The 13,837-nt window shown below is 42.7% G+C and overlaps 1 protein-coding gene across 1 annotated transcript in view; it reads right to left on the reverse strand.

Moving 5' to 3' along the window:
* Positions 1-13,837, reverse strand: part of ARHGEF33 (Rho guanine nucleotide exchange factor 33) — a 371,211-nt gene that overhangs the window by 345,042 nt on the left and 12,332 nt on the right. The window contains exon 4 of the mRNA XM_086925777.1: positions 3,347-3,468. Coding sequence (XP_086781903.1) covers positions 3,347-3,468 — 122 coding nt within the window. The remainder of the gene's footprint in view (positions 1-3,346; positions 3,469-13,837) is intronic.

The raw sequence follows: 13,837 nt of genomic DNA on the forward strand, positions 1-13,837 counted from the left end.
GCGCAATTCTCAAAAACAAAGTATAGTGGGAAGATATTTAAGGTGCTGCATCACAATGCAGTGTTGGTTGGATACCAGAGGTTATGTGTTCAGCATTTTAGTTGAAAATATCCCCTTGTTTATGCATTAAAAGGCCTAATACTAATTGCAGAGATAGGAAGGGGTAAACCAAAAACTCTATGAAATATTATTTGCATGCTGTTTGCCTTGTTTTTTTAAGCAGGATTACACCGTTTGTAACACGTGTGCGCATGGTATGACCAACCGAGTCATAATTATCCACATGTTTGCTATGACTTTCCCATAGTTCACGTTCAGGGAAAACAAGGGCCACCCTACTCACAAGGAACCAGGGTATCTATCATATATCAAGGGACAGTGGTTCCCGCTGAAAATGTATTGGCTATTTGATAATAGTTAAGCCCAATGACATTGATCATGGGTAAAGATATGTCGAAAAGAGAATAGGAATGAAACACAACAGAGAAATAAATAATAGAGAAGTGCTTGGTGCCGCAAGTTAACTTAGAACCTACATATTAAAAGTGACAATTTGTGACATACAGTAAGGTTCAATAATGTACAAAAACGACCGTATAGTAAGTATACAGTAGTTATTAGCAGCTTTCTAACATATTAGTAGGGGCTAAAAAAAGGTTTTCTTTTGAAAGCTCTCAAAACGAACCATTTTTCAGCCCCTACTAATATGTTAGAAGGTTGCTAATAACTGCTGTATGCATGGGACACTGAGCACTTTCTTTATTATCTTCTTTATTAACTTCATAATACAATTGCAATACTTGCATACACAGCATTGTACCTAATTTCTTGGTTGTGTCTAATTCTCATTCTCTTTTCGACCGATCTTAACCCATGATCAATGCCATTGTGCTGGACTATGATTAAATATCTAATACATTGTCCACATTCCCCATAGTTCGTGCACTTTTAAGGCTCAGTCATTAACTGAGGTGCAAGTGTGAGTAAGACCATGGAGTAGCACTACTTGTAAAGAGCGTAGGGTAAGAGAATTGTTCTCACGGGTAATCGTCGTTGAATTGAGGAAAACATAAAAACAAAAGTTAACATGCTATTTCACATTTATCTTAATCCTGCGCCTAAATGTTTCTTCAGTGGAGACACTCCACGCACTAAGGTCTAGAAAATACAGGAATATGTACACAGTAAGTGTAGCTTATGCACACCTTGGTCTTCCATGAATAGTCTCAGAAGTTGGAAGTCCACCTCAGTCTTGGGCATGCGCCTATTACATTACAGATCTCTGTCTTTTTTGTGGAGTGGGCTCTATAGTAGCATAAGCGTGGTACAATAGCATACAGGTAACACAGAGGTGCTAATGTTAACTATAGTATGAGTATGTAGTACCAAGGCAGAGTGCTGCATGTTGAATTGATTTGGTAGGAGGAGATGTGGCCGAGTGGCTAGAGCTGCCATCTTTGGAACTGGGGACCCAAGTTCAAACCCCAGCCTTTGTGCTTGTCCAAATGTGTGATAGGACAAATCACTTAATCTCTGCGTAAAACTTGTGAAAATGAACTGTATTTGTGCAACCTTCACTGTGCACAAGCTTGTATCGTGATAAGGCACAGTGCTCCGTTGTAGCCCCATCTGAACAATAAGTTAAAATATCTAACACTGCTCTTGCATCTCTTGGGTTCGGGGTTAATGAAGACATTGATAACAATAGAATACAGGAAAAGACTCTAGGAGACCTTTTTATTTTTTTTGTACATATCACTCCTTGCACTTTGCTTTATCCCTCAGACTAAGGGTGAAATGAGGAGCTGATACTGTGATACCACTTGAGGATTTAAATGTTGTCGGGGTGTCACCTATGCCTCCAATGGCAATTTAGTGAAATGAAATCCACGGGATGTCCTCATTACAGCACAGTTACAACAAATAGCAAATAATACTAGTGAGCTGCCTGTTTGTAAATGTGTGGGCTGGGATTACCAAATACAAAATATCGACGGGTCACAATATCGTGACCGCAATAGTGAGGGACAAAGGGCCTCATTTATGAAAAGTGATGTATCGCTGCGTGAAAACAGCGATGCGTCACTTTTCACTGCGCCCTCCTTGCGAAACCAATGATGCGTCATATTTACAGTATGACGCATCATGGCGCAAGGAGTTACAGATACGTCAGTATTTCTGACGTATCTGTATGGCGCGAAAGTGACGCATTGCTGGAGTGTGTCACAAAAGTGAGGCAACTCCAGCAATGTGTCCTTTCACATGGGGCAAGCCCCATGTAAAAGGCCTGTGTCAGTCTTACGCCTGCTGTGAGGCAGGCGTAAGAAATTGACGCATTTCTGTCCTAGAAGTGGCTCAGTGAAATCTTATAGATTTCACTGCGTCACTTCTATGACCCTGTCTTGCGTCAGAACGGATGTATGACATTAGAACGCATGCTTTTACCACGCATGCTTTTACATTGCAACTTTTACAACGCATGCCTTTACAACGCATAGTGTTGAGGGGTGCTGGATAGTGAATAGTTTAATTTACTATTCCAACTCCAGTCCCCGTGGATAGTAGGGAAGGTGTTGGATAGTAAATTAAATCAATTCCCTATCCTAGAGCGCCCCCCAGCGCAATGCGTTGTAATGGTTTGCGTTGTAAAAGTTGCGATGTAAAGGCACTGCATGGTAAAAGTTGCGTTGCAAAGGATGTTTCCCGTCAGAACGCACCTCCTGCATACATTATACCTGGCGTAGGTATAATGTAGCGCCGGAGTTTACAAAGTGACGCATCTACGTAGAAGCGTCACTTTGTAAATATGGTGCAACAAGGCACACTTTTTAGGCTGCTGGTCACGGGTGCGTCACAAAAAGTGATGCACCGGCGGCGTAAAAGTGACGCACGGCCTCATAAATGAGGCCCAAAATATCTAAAGGTAAGCTGATATCAATTTTCTACACTTATCTCAACATACAAGTACCTTGTTGATATATATATGTGGGGTTAAGTATAGTAAATCCTTAACTCCCTCTGTGCACTTGCCTATGCTTTACTTTGTATCCTGATATTATTCTCATGACTTTGTGTCCTGTAGAATTTGGGATCAGATATTCCCTACTACAATCTTTTATAAATACCCCACGTTTTGGCAGATAGGTTGCAGGATGCCCAGAGAGATAGAATTATTTACCCCGGGTCACATCACTTAATTAAGTGAGTAATCCTTGTCTGACAGCCAACAACTTAACCCCTATTCAACATCTCCTCCTGTCGACGATAAATTCTCCTCTCACTGATCTATCACGTTAGGTGAACCCTGACACCTGTTTCACTAAATATATCGACACTTGCGACTTACTTGGCTTTGACTTTTCGTGACTCTCTGCGCTTTTCCTGCTGCAGCTGTTCAATTTTCTGTTGCATTTCTTCTTGTTTTGCCGTGATAGCATGTATCATTGCCATGGCGCTGTTGACTTCCTCCTGAAAAGTGAAGACAATAATATTATGGTAACTTCAGCAATCACAATATATTATGCTTTAAGTAGCCTCTCTTGCATTTGACATTTGCTTCTTATCAGAAAGTCTAACTAACCATTAGCAAGACTATATAGTTCATGTTCTTTAAAACATGAAGCCTCATTTACAGGTCCATTGTGCCGCTGGTACGTCATTTTGTTTGCCACACCGGTGGCGCAGGGTGTCTGCCCATATTTACAAGGCCACGTAGAGTCACCCTGCATGACTTTTCATGGCCCCTTTCACCCATTACTCTGCGTGAAAGGGGTGTTCCATGGGTGTTGCTGTGGGTGTTCCCACCCAACATCCATGGAACCTGGCACATTTCCAAATTTACAACGTTTTGTAAAGCTGGGAATGTGTCAGAATCCTACGCCGAGTAGTGCAACGGGGAGAAATACTTTTATTTCTCCTTGTGTTCTCCTCTTTCAGTGTGTTCTGCAGAGTAAGAGGAAAATGCCATCAATGATTATTTTTGTGCAAAAAGGTGTCCCTTCCTGCACAAAGACAATCATCCCGCAAAGCAGGCCCCCTTGCGACATGACGCAAGGGTGCCTGCATTGGCGCACGGCTGCTGTTTGTGTGCCAGGGAGAAGGACAGGAATGCGCCTTATTTTCTAGATATGGAAAACAGAACAAGGTGGCTGGACAGGAAGATTTAGCAAAACAACTTTCTGCCACGTAGTCAATATATACCACGTGAACACCGGGCAAGAATCCCAAAGCACATTTATTTTCTTTTTTGACTCAAGTTATTAAGGATTCAGGAACACGAGCACAAACAAAACAACTGTTACGACAGTGGATTCATGGTAATAATATCTACAAATATACAATTTTTACAAATTTACAACATTTACAAACATGAATCAAGCAACACAGTTAGGCGAGACACACCAAAACAATACAAAATTCAGTGAACAATGTGAATTGTGATACTATACAGTGCAAAAACTTTAGGGTTTAAAGCAAATATGTGGCCAGTCCATCGGACTATGGGACCATGGGACAGGCGGAGGTGATGGAATAAAGAGCCTGCCTGTCAACCAATCCTGTGGTTCAATGTTTATAACCGGGTTGCTCGACTAGGATCCAAAGTAATTGGTAAAGTTCTATCCTAGGGGCACCCTTGGTGTTTGACACAGGGTGGAAGTGTCGACGCGTTTCGAACCAGCTTGATTACAGGTTCTCTTCAGGACGGGGACTGGGGGTCGTGATTCTGCACAGTGGCAAAAGAATGGCTGTGTAGTCGGTAACTCTCAACAGGGCACAGTTTCTGTGCTTCACCCAGGGATTAGGCTGGGGGTGTGGTGCCCGCGATGCGGCGCACGGACAGGGTAGGCGACGGCTCACATGTTGCGGCGTCTGTATTAATGGCTGCAGTGACGTCCACGCCAGAGAGCGGTTAGTTGCTTCTGCTGGGACTTGGAAAGGAATCAATCCTGCGTTTCGAGAGTCAGCGTAGTCTAGCAAAATGATACAGACGCCGCAACATGTGAGCAGAATCACGACCCCCAGTCCCCGTCCTGAAGAGAACCTGTAATCAAGCCGGTTCGAAACGCGTCGACACTTCCACCCTGTGGCAAACACCAAGGGTGCCCCTAGGATAGAACTTTACCAATTACTTTGGATCCTAGTCGAGCAACCCGGTTATAAACATTGAACCACAGGATTGGTTGACAGGCAGGCTCTTTATTCCATCACCTCCGCCTGTCCCATGGTCCCATAGTCCGATGGACTGGTCACATATTTGCTTTAAACCCTAAAGTTTTTGCACTGTATAGTATCACAATTCACATTGTTCACTGAATTTTGTATTGTTTTGGTGTGTCTCGCCTAACTGTGTTGCTTGATTCATGTTTGTAAATGTTGTAAATTTGTAAAAATTGTATATTTGTAGATATTGTTACCATGAATCCACTGTCGTAACAGTTGTTTTGTTTGTGCTCGTGTTCCTGAATCCTTAATAACTTGAGTCAAAAAAGAAAATAAATTTGCTTTGGGATTCTTGCCCGGTGTTCACGTGGTATATATTGACTACGTGGCAGAAAGTTGTTTTGCTAAATCTTCCTGTCCAGCCACCTTGTTCTGTTTTCCCTGTTGTTGAGATCCGGGCTGGGCAGACGTTGGATCCAAAACCTTCACTGTTCTACAGTATTTTCTAGATATGGCGCATTCCTGCCCTTTTATTTTGATGCGCAGCAGGAAGGCTTGCTGTGCTGCGGTGAGTCAAAATATAGTAAATGAGGCTCCATATAGCAACAACATACTTTCTCGAAGCAATAGGTTTGGTGAGGAACCACACATTTAGTTGCGACTTGCAGACAAGTGATTTGTTTGGGCAAGCTCCATCATGAGCAACTTATTCAGAGCACTTTAAGTACGATGGGTAAAACCAACTTACGCCCAGAATTACGAATACTTCAGCAGTGCTGTAAAGCAGGAAATTCTACAGTGCGCTGCATGAAAAGAAAAACTGTAGAGCACTATAACTTCAAAGAGTTTCCTGCCAATGAGGTCATCAACACACTCGCTCTGAAAACGAATACTTTAGGAGAAATGTACAATAGAAGTGGCGGAGTGAGACGTTCGCTGTCATTGCTTAACGCCTCACTCCGCCACTTCTGAAACGCAAGGCTGAACCATATTTACAACGATATGGTGCAGCCTTGCGTTTCCCCCTGCGATGGTGCTACACTTAGCAGTGTAGACCCGACGTAGGCACCCTAGCACGTTGTGCGACGGTGTCTGCGTGCAGGGGAAGGATGTTTATGTGTAGGAAGGTGTCCCTTTCTTTCAGATGAACAATCCTGGAATGACATTTTGTCACTTTCATGTGGGCTGCTTAATGCAGCGCATATGAAAGTCACAAAATTGCATTTTTTTTAATAAGATTGTTTATAGTACAGGTAGGGGGACCTTCCTGTACATACACAATCCATGGCATTTTGCTTTTTCCATGTGTGCTGCACAAGGCAGCACACATGGAAAAAGCAAAACGAGGAGAAATAATGCATTTCTCCTTGTTTCACCAACTTAAGACCAGGTTTTACCTGATTTTAATTTTGACGCTGCCTCCTATGTATGCTCCCCTTGTACCTAGGGGGCAGAGTCAAATTCAAACGCCCACTACAACACACACTGCTCACCCCTTTCACGCTAAGCAAAGCGTGAAAGGGGGCCTTATTCACAAGGCAGAATTAAGCCATGTTAAGTGGCTTAGCACTACCTTGTAAATAAGGCTAAGCCCCTATCGCCACCACAACACCGATAAAAGGGATGTTGTGGTAGCGATAGGGGCTTCTACTCAAGCCAAACCTCTAGTATACATTTCGAAGTGTAAACAACGGTCCATGTATAAGACACATAAAAGATGCACTTTCGCATACATTTAACAAGTTATGCATGGAGATCAGGGTTGGACTGGGAACCCAAAGCAGCTCTGGCTTGGACCAGACTCTGGGGAACCACTGCCTCGCCCAAAGAGGAGGGAAATGCCTGCTTTCTTTTACAGAGTTTTATATTGAGCGAACTTGACCCGAAGGTATTGGGTATCAGAGCGCTTTAGATAGCACCAGTTGCGTTACATGAGGACACATTCATATTTTTGTTAGGCACGGGGAGATTAAATGATTTGCCCAGAATCACAGGATGTTCAGCGTCGTTGCCGAGACTCAAACCCAGTTCCCCAGATTCGAGGTCGACCGCCCTAGCTGTTAGGCCAACTCCTCTCTTCATTAAACCAACTGCTTTTGTTATTGGCGGCTTATATTGCAGCTCCATTGCACAACCTGCCCCCTGTAACAAAACCGACCCCCACTTTCGCTAAATCGGACCCACATTTCGAGCCTCCCTGGGAAAAGCCTGATTCCCGGCCTGGCCAGTCAGGCCCTGATGGAGATATCATGTAAAATTTCTCTTGCCCATTGTGTCTGCTAGATTTCACGTTGAGCTGGAATTTAATGCAAAGCCATGCTGTGCTATTTGGTAGACTTGGCTTTGTTTGGATTCCTTGGGTTATTTGCGCTGCTCTCGCTTTGGTATGCTCTCTTTACAAAAATTAGCAGCCGTTGGTACCATGCAAAGCAAAAATGTGTTTATCTTGGCGCTCACACTAACTTTTGGTTCCAAAATTTCCTTTGTGCATGTAAGTTGTTCAGCAATGCCGTTTGCACCACTTATCACCGCACAAACATCACATGACCACCTGTCCTAATCAATGGTACATTTGGGCTAAGTTTTTTCCATATTTAATCTGGCCTAAATTTTTGCCTGCATCTGTGTATAAAAGGACATCTGTGCCAAGAGTTAAAGGGCCAGATGTGCGACTATTCCGTTTTTGGATCACAAATTGCGACTCCCAAAATGAAATGTACTAATGTGTCTCAGATACATTTAGTGATTCCCAATGGGGTTGCAAATGACCTGCCTCATCAATATTCATGAGGCAGGTCGCAATTTGCGACCCATTGGGATTGGGCTTCAATCACAAGGATGGTGGCCTGCTGGGGACAGCAGACCAACATCTCTGCGTTTACTTTTTAAATAAAGGAACTTTTTTTTTCAAATGTAGCCCGTTTTCCTTAAAGTAAAACGCAATGCGTTTAGAAGAAATTAAATTAAAGGAAAAGTTGTCTTTCCATTGTTAAAGGGCAGACAATAGTCCAACCACTGCCGGCACTTACAAAATATTTTCGCTGCCAAGCACCAACAAGGGGACCCCTTCCCGTTTGTGACGGCTTACCACCAATTTCAAATTGGTGTTACCTGCGATTGTTTTGCAACTGCATTTGTGGTCACAAAATAATTGCACATCTCACTGTGACTCGCTACTAGGAAGGGATGACCTTGGTACGCCCCTTCCTAATAGCAACTCACAAACCCTTTTCTCGGAGTCAGTAATAGGTTACCGACTCGAAAATAGGGTTTGTACATGCTACAACCCTTTTTAGAGGGTGCACAAAGCCCAATTTTCCATTTGCGACAGCTAAAAATAGTCGTACATCTAGCCCAAAATGTTTTCATTCAGACAACCCGCAAGACTAATGCATTGTCTGCATTTCTACTCGTAATTACAGAGACTACAGAGTAGACATGACAGAGGGTCGTCCCGTAGAATGGAAAGAAACATCCATAATCCAATCAGTATTCATAAACGTTTTGCAGAGAGGTTCCCTCCCTGGAAGTTCATTTTTGAAAGGCCACCTAAATGCATTACCAGAGCTGGGTACTCCTCCATAAATCATTGCGTAGGAAAAGAGGCTTCTCTAAAGGAAAATATTTTCCTCATGAAAAAATGCATTCAATGGAAAAATGTGCTTCCGAATTTTTTATTATCTATATTCATTTGGTTTGTCATCCAGGTGAAAAAATTATTGGAGTACAGTACAATGAGTTCACCTGGAAATCTAAAGTTTCCGTACATTTGAATGTCTACTCCTTTCTAATTTTTTCCCAACAAACAAACTGAAAATGTGTGTAAATTGTAAGCCAAAGGCTATGATGCACAGATTCATGGAGTCACACCACGTGACTAAAGCTCATCTCCACTTACCACTATATGTTGTCATCAAGGGATACTTTGCTCTCTTGCATTACTACTGCCTTTTGAAGTTATTTCACTGGGCAGGTTGTGTTTGCTACAGGACGCAACGCTACACTATGCAAGAGTAGTTATGGAGGAGCACTTAGTGGCCAATTGGGACTGGCTGACAAGTCCAGATGCAGCTGTGATACAGGGCAAATGGCCTTGTCAGAAACCTCTCAAAGAACACCCTTGGTGCTGATTGGCAGGTTACCTAGTAGACCACAAACAAGATTCAAAAGCTCTGGAAATACAAGCGAAGTGATTGGAAGATAAATTAAAGAGAAAGAGAATGTCCACACAAAAAGCAGCTAGGACTCATTAAACACAACCTGTATTATTTTCATAACAACAAGTGAAGCGTTTGGAGCTTTACTACAAAAAAATGTAGGGAAAAAGATATGCAACACGTGGATATTGATAGACGTAAGTAGGAGGACCCTAAAAAACTTGCAAAAAAATAAAATCAGTGCGATATAAAGAAGAAAAAGTGACCTTAAATGGAGCATTAAAATGTAGAAATGCACATCAAATTCACAGTAAGAGAACAGCTTTACATATTGGTCACAAAAATGCTTGCAATCCTGCTTGAACTCAAAGCGTTCAGCAAACAAACATTTAGGTAAGCTGCTTACTTATAAAACAATAATTACTATGGAAGCTATCCAACTACGCTAAAGCAGAATGGACTGCAAAAGAAGCTTCACCTGAAAACAGTACTGAGTAAAACATATAAACAAACTATTGTCAATCAACTAGTCAAGGACTTTCAAAGCATGACTACTCACCCGTGAGGGTCTCAAGATGCTGGAGGGGGAGGTTCTAGGTCTGCGGTTCAGTCGAAGAGCCAAGTCTCAAGATCCTTCCTGAATTGCGTCAGTGATGGATGGTGACTGCCAGAGGTGCAGAGACAGGGAGTTCCAGGTCTTTGCAGTGAGGTAGGAGAAGGATCTTCCTCCAGCCATGGTTTTGTGGATCCATGAGACAGTGGACAGGGCCAGTTGGGCGGAGCAGAGATGTCTGGTGGGGGTGTAGAAGGAGAGGCAGTGGTTGAGGTATGCAGGTACGTCGTTGTGGAGGGCTTTGTAGGCATGCGTTTGACGGGTGTAGATGATTCTCTTGTTGACAGGTAGTCAGTGAAGGTCTCTCAGATGGCCAGTGATGTGGTTGCAGCATGGGAAGTTCAGGATGAGTCTGGCAAGGGCGTTCTGGATGGTCTGCAGTTTCTTTTGGAGTTTCTGGGTGGTTCTGGCGTAGTGTGCATTGAGGTAGTCGAGTCTGCTGCTGATGAGCGCATGGTTGACCATTTTCCAGGATTCGTTGGGGAGCCACATGAAGATCTTATGAAGGAGGCAGAGCCTGTGGAATCAGACGGGCGTGACAACGTTGATTTGGCGGTTCAATGAGAGCCAGGAGTCCAGGAGAAAGCCAAGGTTTTGTGCGTGGTCCATGGATATGGAGGTGTCAGAGTGCTAAGGGCCATCAACAGAAACCCCAGGAGGAGGGGAAGGAGCCCTGGATCAGTACTTCGGTCTTGTTTGAGCTAGGCTTGAGGCATCTGTCCTATTTTCTTTATATCCAACATTAGCCCCTTTACTTACTGATATGCCACTTAGTTCACTATTGACACAGAGAGAAGAACCCGAAGAAAAGCGCATTCTTATCCAATAAATAAATACAATGCAAACAAAGACATAACAAATAAACATTTTGAAAAAAGAAACACCAAAGAACAAAACAACATGATCCCTCGTGACTTCCCAAATTGAACCACAGCACAGCAAAAGGACACTTGTCATAGAAAATGATTAATTCCACTGCCAAAATAGAACTCACTGGTCTTCCATAGGGGGGATTTCTACATGATCCCCCAAATCACAGAGATTGTTCTTAATTCCGTGCCATGCAGGATCAAACAATGTGTACAGGGGAAAGTGGATGGGGAACAAGTCAGATTGCTGAGCTGAGAACCAAATCTTCTCCATGAGACTGTAGAGTGGGGTAAATTATATCGTTACTGTGTCCTCGCTGGTGCAATCCTAAAGCATTCAGGATAGCTTAACTAAAGTGAACTAAAGGCTTTCTTTGGTTTGAACAGGCACAATATTTCCTTGCACTCCACTGTGATAGGTATTGTTTTGTCTGGACATAACACACCACAATTGTATGACGTTAAATTGTGTCTGGCATACAGGACTACATTTATGACTAAGACACGCAGCCCAGCAAGTCACCTTGGGCCAACGGGAGCACGGAAGGGGTTAAGTCAATACAGTGCATTACTACCTTTTCCCCTGAGCTGGCGCCTTTTTGGCTGCCTAGCACCAATGCAGGCACCCTTGCACTATGGTGCAAGAGTGTCTCCGTTGCGTGTAGGATGTTTTTGGGCAGGAAGAGGCACCGTCCTTAACAAAAAAAAATCACCAGGGGCTTTTTCCTCTTTTTATGCATCCTACAGATGAGCCATCACTGGCAGGATGGGAGGGAGGAGCTGGGCACAGTACCATTTGCACTTGAATAGGCTGTGTCCTGCCTCCACGCAAGGATCTGCACACCCCCTGTAGCTAGTCTGGAGCCAGGGAAAGGAAGATAGAACCCCTGTGCACTTCAAAGACATGTCTCGCAAAGCTGCTCCCACTTCTAAGGCACAACTGGGTATATATACTGGACCTCAGATGCCACCACTTCAATACACTTCTGGACCTGTGGATACTCTGCCAGGAAGAAGGACTGCTGTGCTTTTGAAAGGACTGGCACTCTGCTTGACTCCTGCTCTAAAGGAACTGCTGCCCTGTTGGTCTGACCTGCTGCGCACTTGCTTGGGTGAGAAGGATTGGACCTGCATTTGTTGAACCCAGGACCCCAGAGTGACACAAAGCGCTAGTTGGCTGGCCTCCAGGCTTGAGTCTCAGGAATTGAAGGATTCAACTACCTCAACTCCAGCACATGGTCACTGCAATCTGCTAGTCTACCCTGCCAAGTGGTGCCACGCCAGTCCTGGACTCTTGAAGGTGGGCCTAAGGTGCTCTACCAGCCTTTGTGAGTTCAGCGGAACCAGCACATCTCTTCTGCTGCACGACACAACCCCAAACAGAACTGATGCATTGCAAAGGATTTTGGTTGCTGCTTGGCAAGGGTTCACACCCCAGCCATTTAATAACCCAATTTCTTACACTGGGGGTGCTTTCAAAAGGTTACACTGGATATTGCTGTAACACTCACTTTCAGTAGTGACTAAACATTTCATTATAATAACTTGAGTTTTATACTGTGCTTCTAAAGACAGTTTTTATGATTTTTAATCGACATAATAGTTTTGACACAACCATGTTGCACTCAATATATCTTCTTCAGAAGGATGAAAGTTTCATTTAGTTTTGCCAAGATTAGAACTCCTAACCAGGAGAGTTCAGGAGCAAACAATGAACTCCATGAGCCATCTTCCTGAAACAAATGTTTAGTATAATTTATGTAGTAAAGTTGACATAAGGTGTTGTATGCAATCATGACTTACTTTTAAAAACACTATGAAAGAAACAGTTATTTCTAGGGTAATGTACAGCTAACAAAAACTTAGCATGAAAGACAAATTTCCCCAATATATGCAATCTACCGCAATCTAGTACAACCAAGTGCACTTTGATGCAACATTTTAATTAATGAATAAATGTTGATTCTTTCAACATTACATTTCAGAGTTTAATTTCCTGTTTTGTTTCCACCATACTCTGAAGAAGTGGACTTGACCTCTCCGTATATATCTAATAGATACTACAGCTGCTATAAGGCACTAGTTATCAATAAGTGAAGAAACAGCACTTTTGTTCGAGGACTACAGAACCGATGCATCTTCATTCTGAATTTGTAATGGGCATTCTAATGGGATTTATGAAACCAACTTAGTGATGCTTGAAACACAGTTTCCCATAAGAGGGGCTGAAGTACCCAGTATTACACTCTGGTCTTAACCTTTGTCCTGGGACTCCACAAAGCCTACACAGGGGGTCCTCGACTGCTCAGAATATTACATAATATTAACAGATTAATAGGTGTATGACGTTAAGTAAATGTAAACGAATTTGAAATTGGAGGCTAACATTAAGCTCATGTCCTTAGATTGATTAGTGACAGCTATGCAAGTGCATCAAACAGAATAGAGTATGGACGATGGCCTCAATTAAATTTAGGAAAGCCCCAACCTTCCCATTAAAATTAAAATGTCCTATTTGGTTTGCAATTTGTTTCTGAATTAGATAAAATATTCCATAGTCTGTGTGCTTGCTTGAGAAATGCTCGTTTCTGTATTTTTTAAAGTATTTTATTTTTTTGCGGTTCAAATCATCAAAAATGTTTATGCCGCGGTCCCCGGCTTTCAATAATGATTCAGTGGGGATGTCCAGATTCCACTACTGATTCCCTGATGATTTCCAGGTTCCAGTAATGATTAGGTCAGTGTCCACAGAAGTCAAAAGGTTAAGAACTACTGTCCTATCCACATAAGTCAAAAGGTTAAGAACTACTGTTCTAAGGCATGCAGACATACTTATGCACATGTGGCATGTGTGTATTTTTATTTGTCCAATAATGTAAGACCTTTGCCTTATGTTTGCTACAAAAGCTTCTCTTACTGCAGGAAGTCACGATTCATATTAAATAAAACTTTTACCAGTTCTTCCTTACATCAAAAATATTTAAAAAAAGAACACAAGGGCATTATATTCCAATTATAGCCCTGCACATAGTTTCTAA

Source organism: Lissotriton vulgaris, chromosome 6 (assembly GCF_964263255.1).
Source record: "Lissotriton vulgaris chromosome 6, aLisVul1.2, whole genome shotgun sequence".
Classification (NCBI taxonomy): domain Eukaryota; kingdom Metazoa; phylum Chordata; class Amphibia; order Caudata; family Salamandridae; genus Lissotriton; species Lissotriton vulgaris.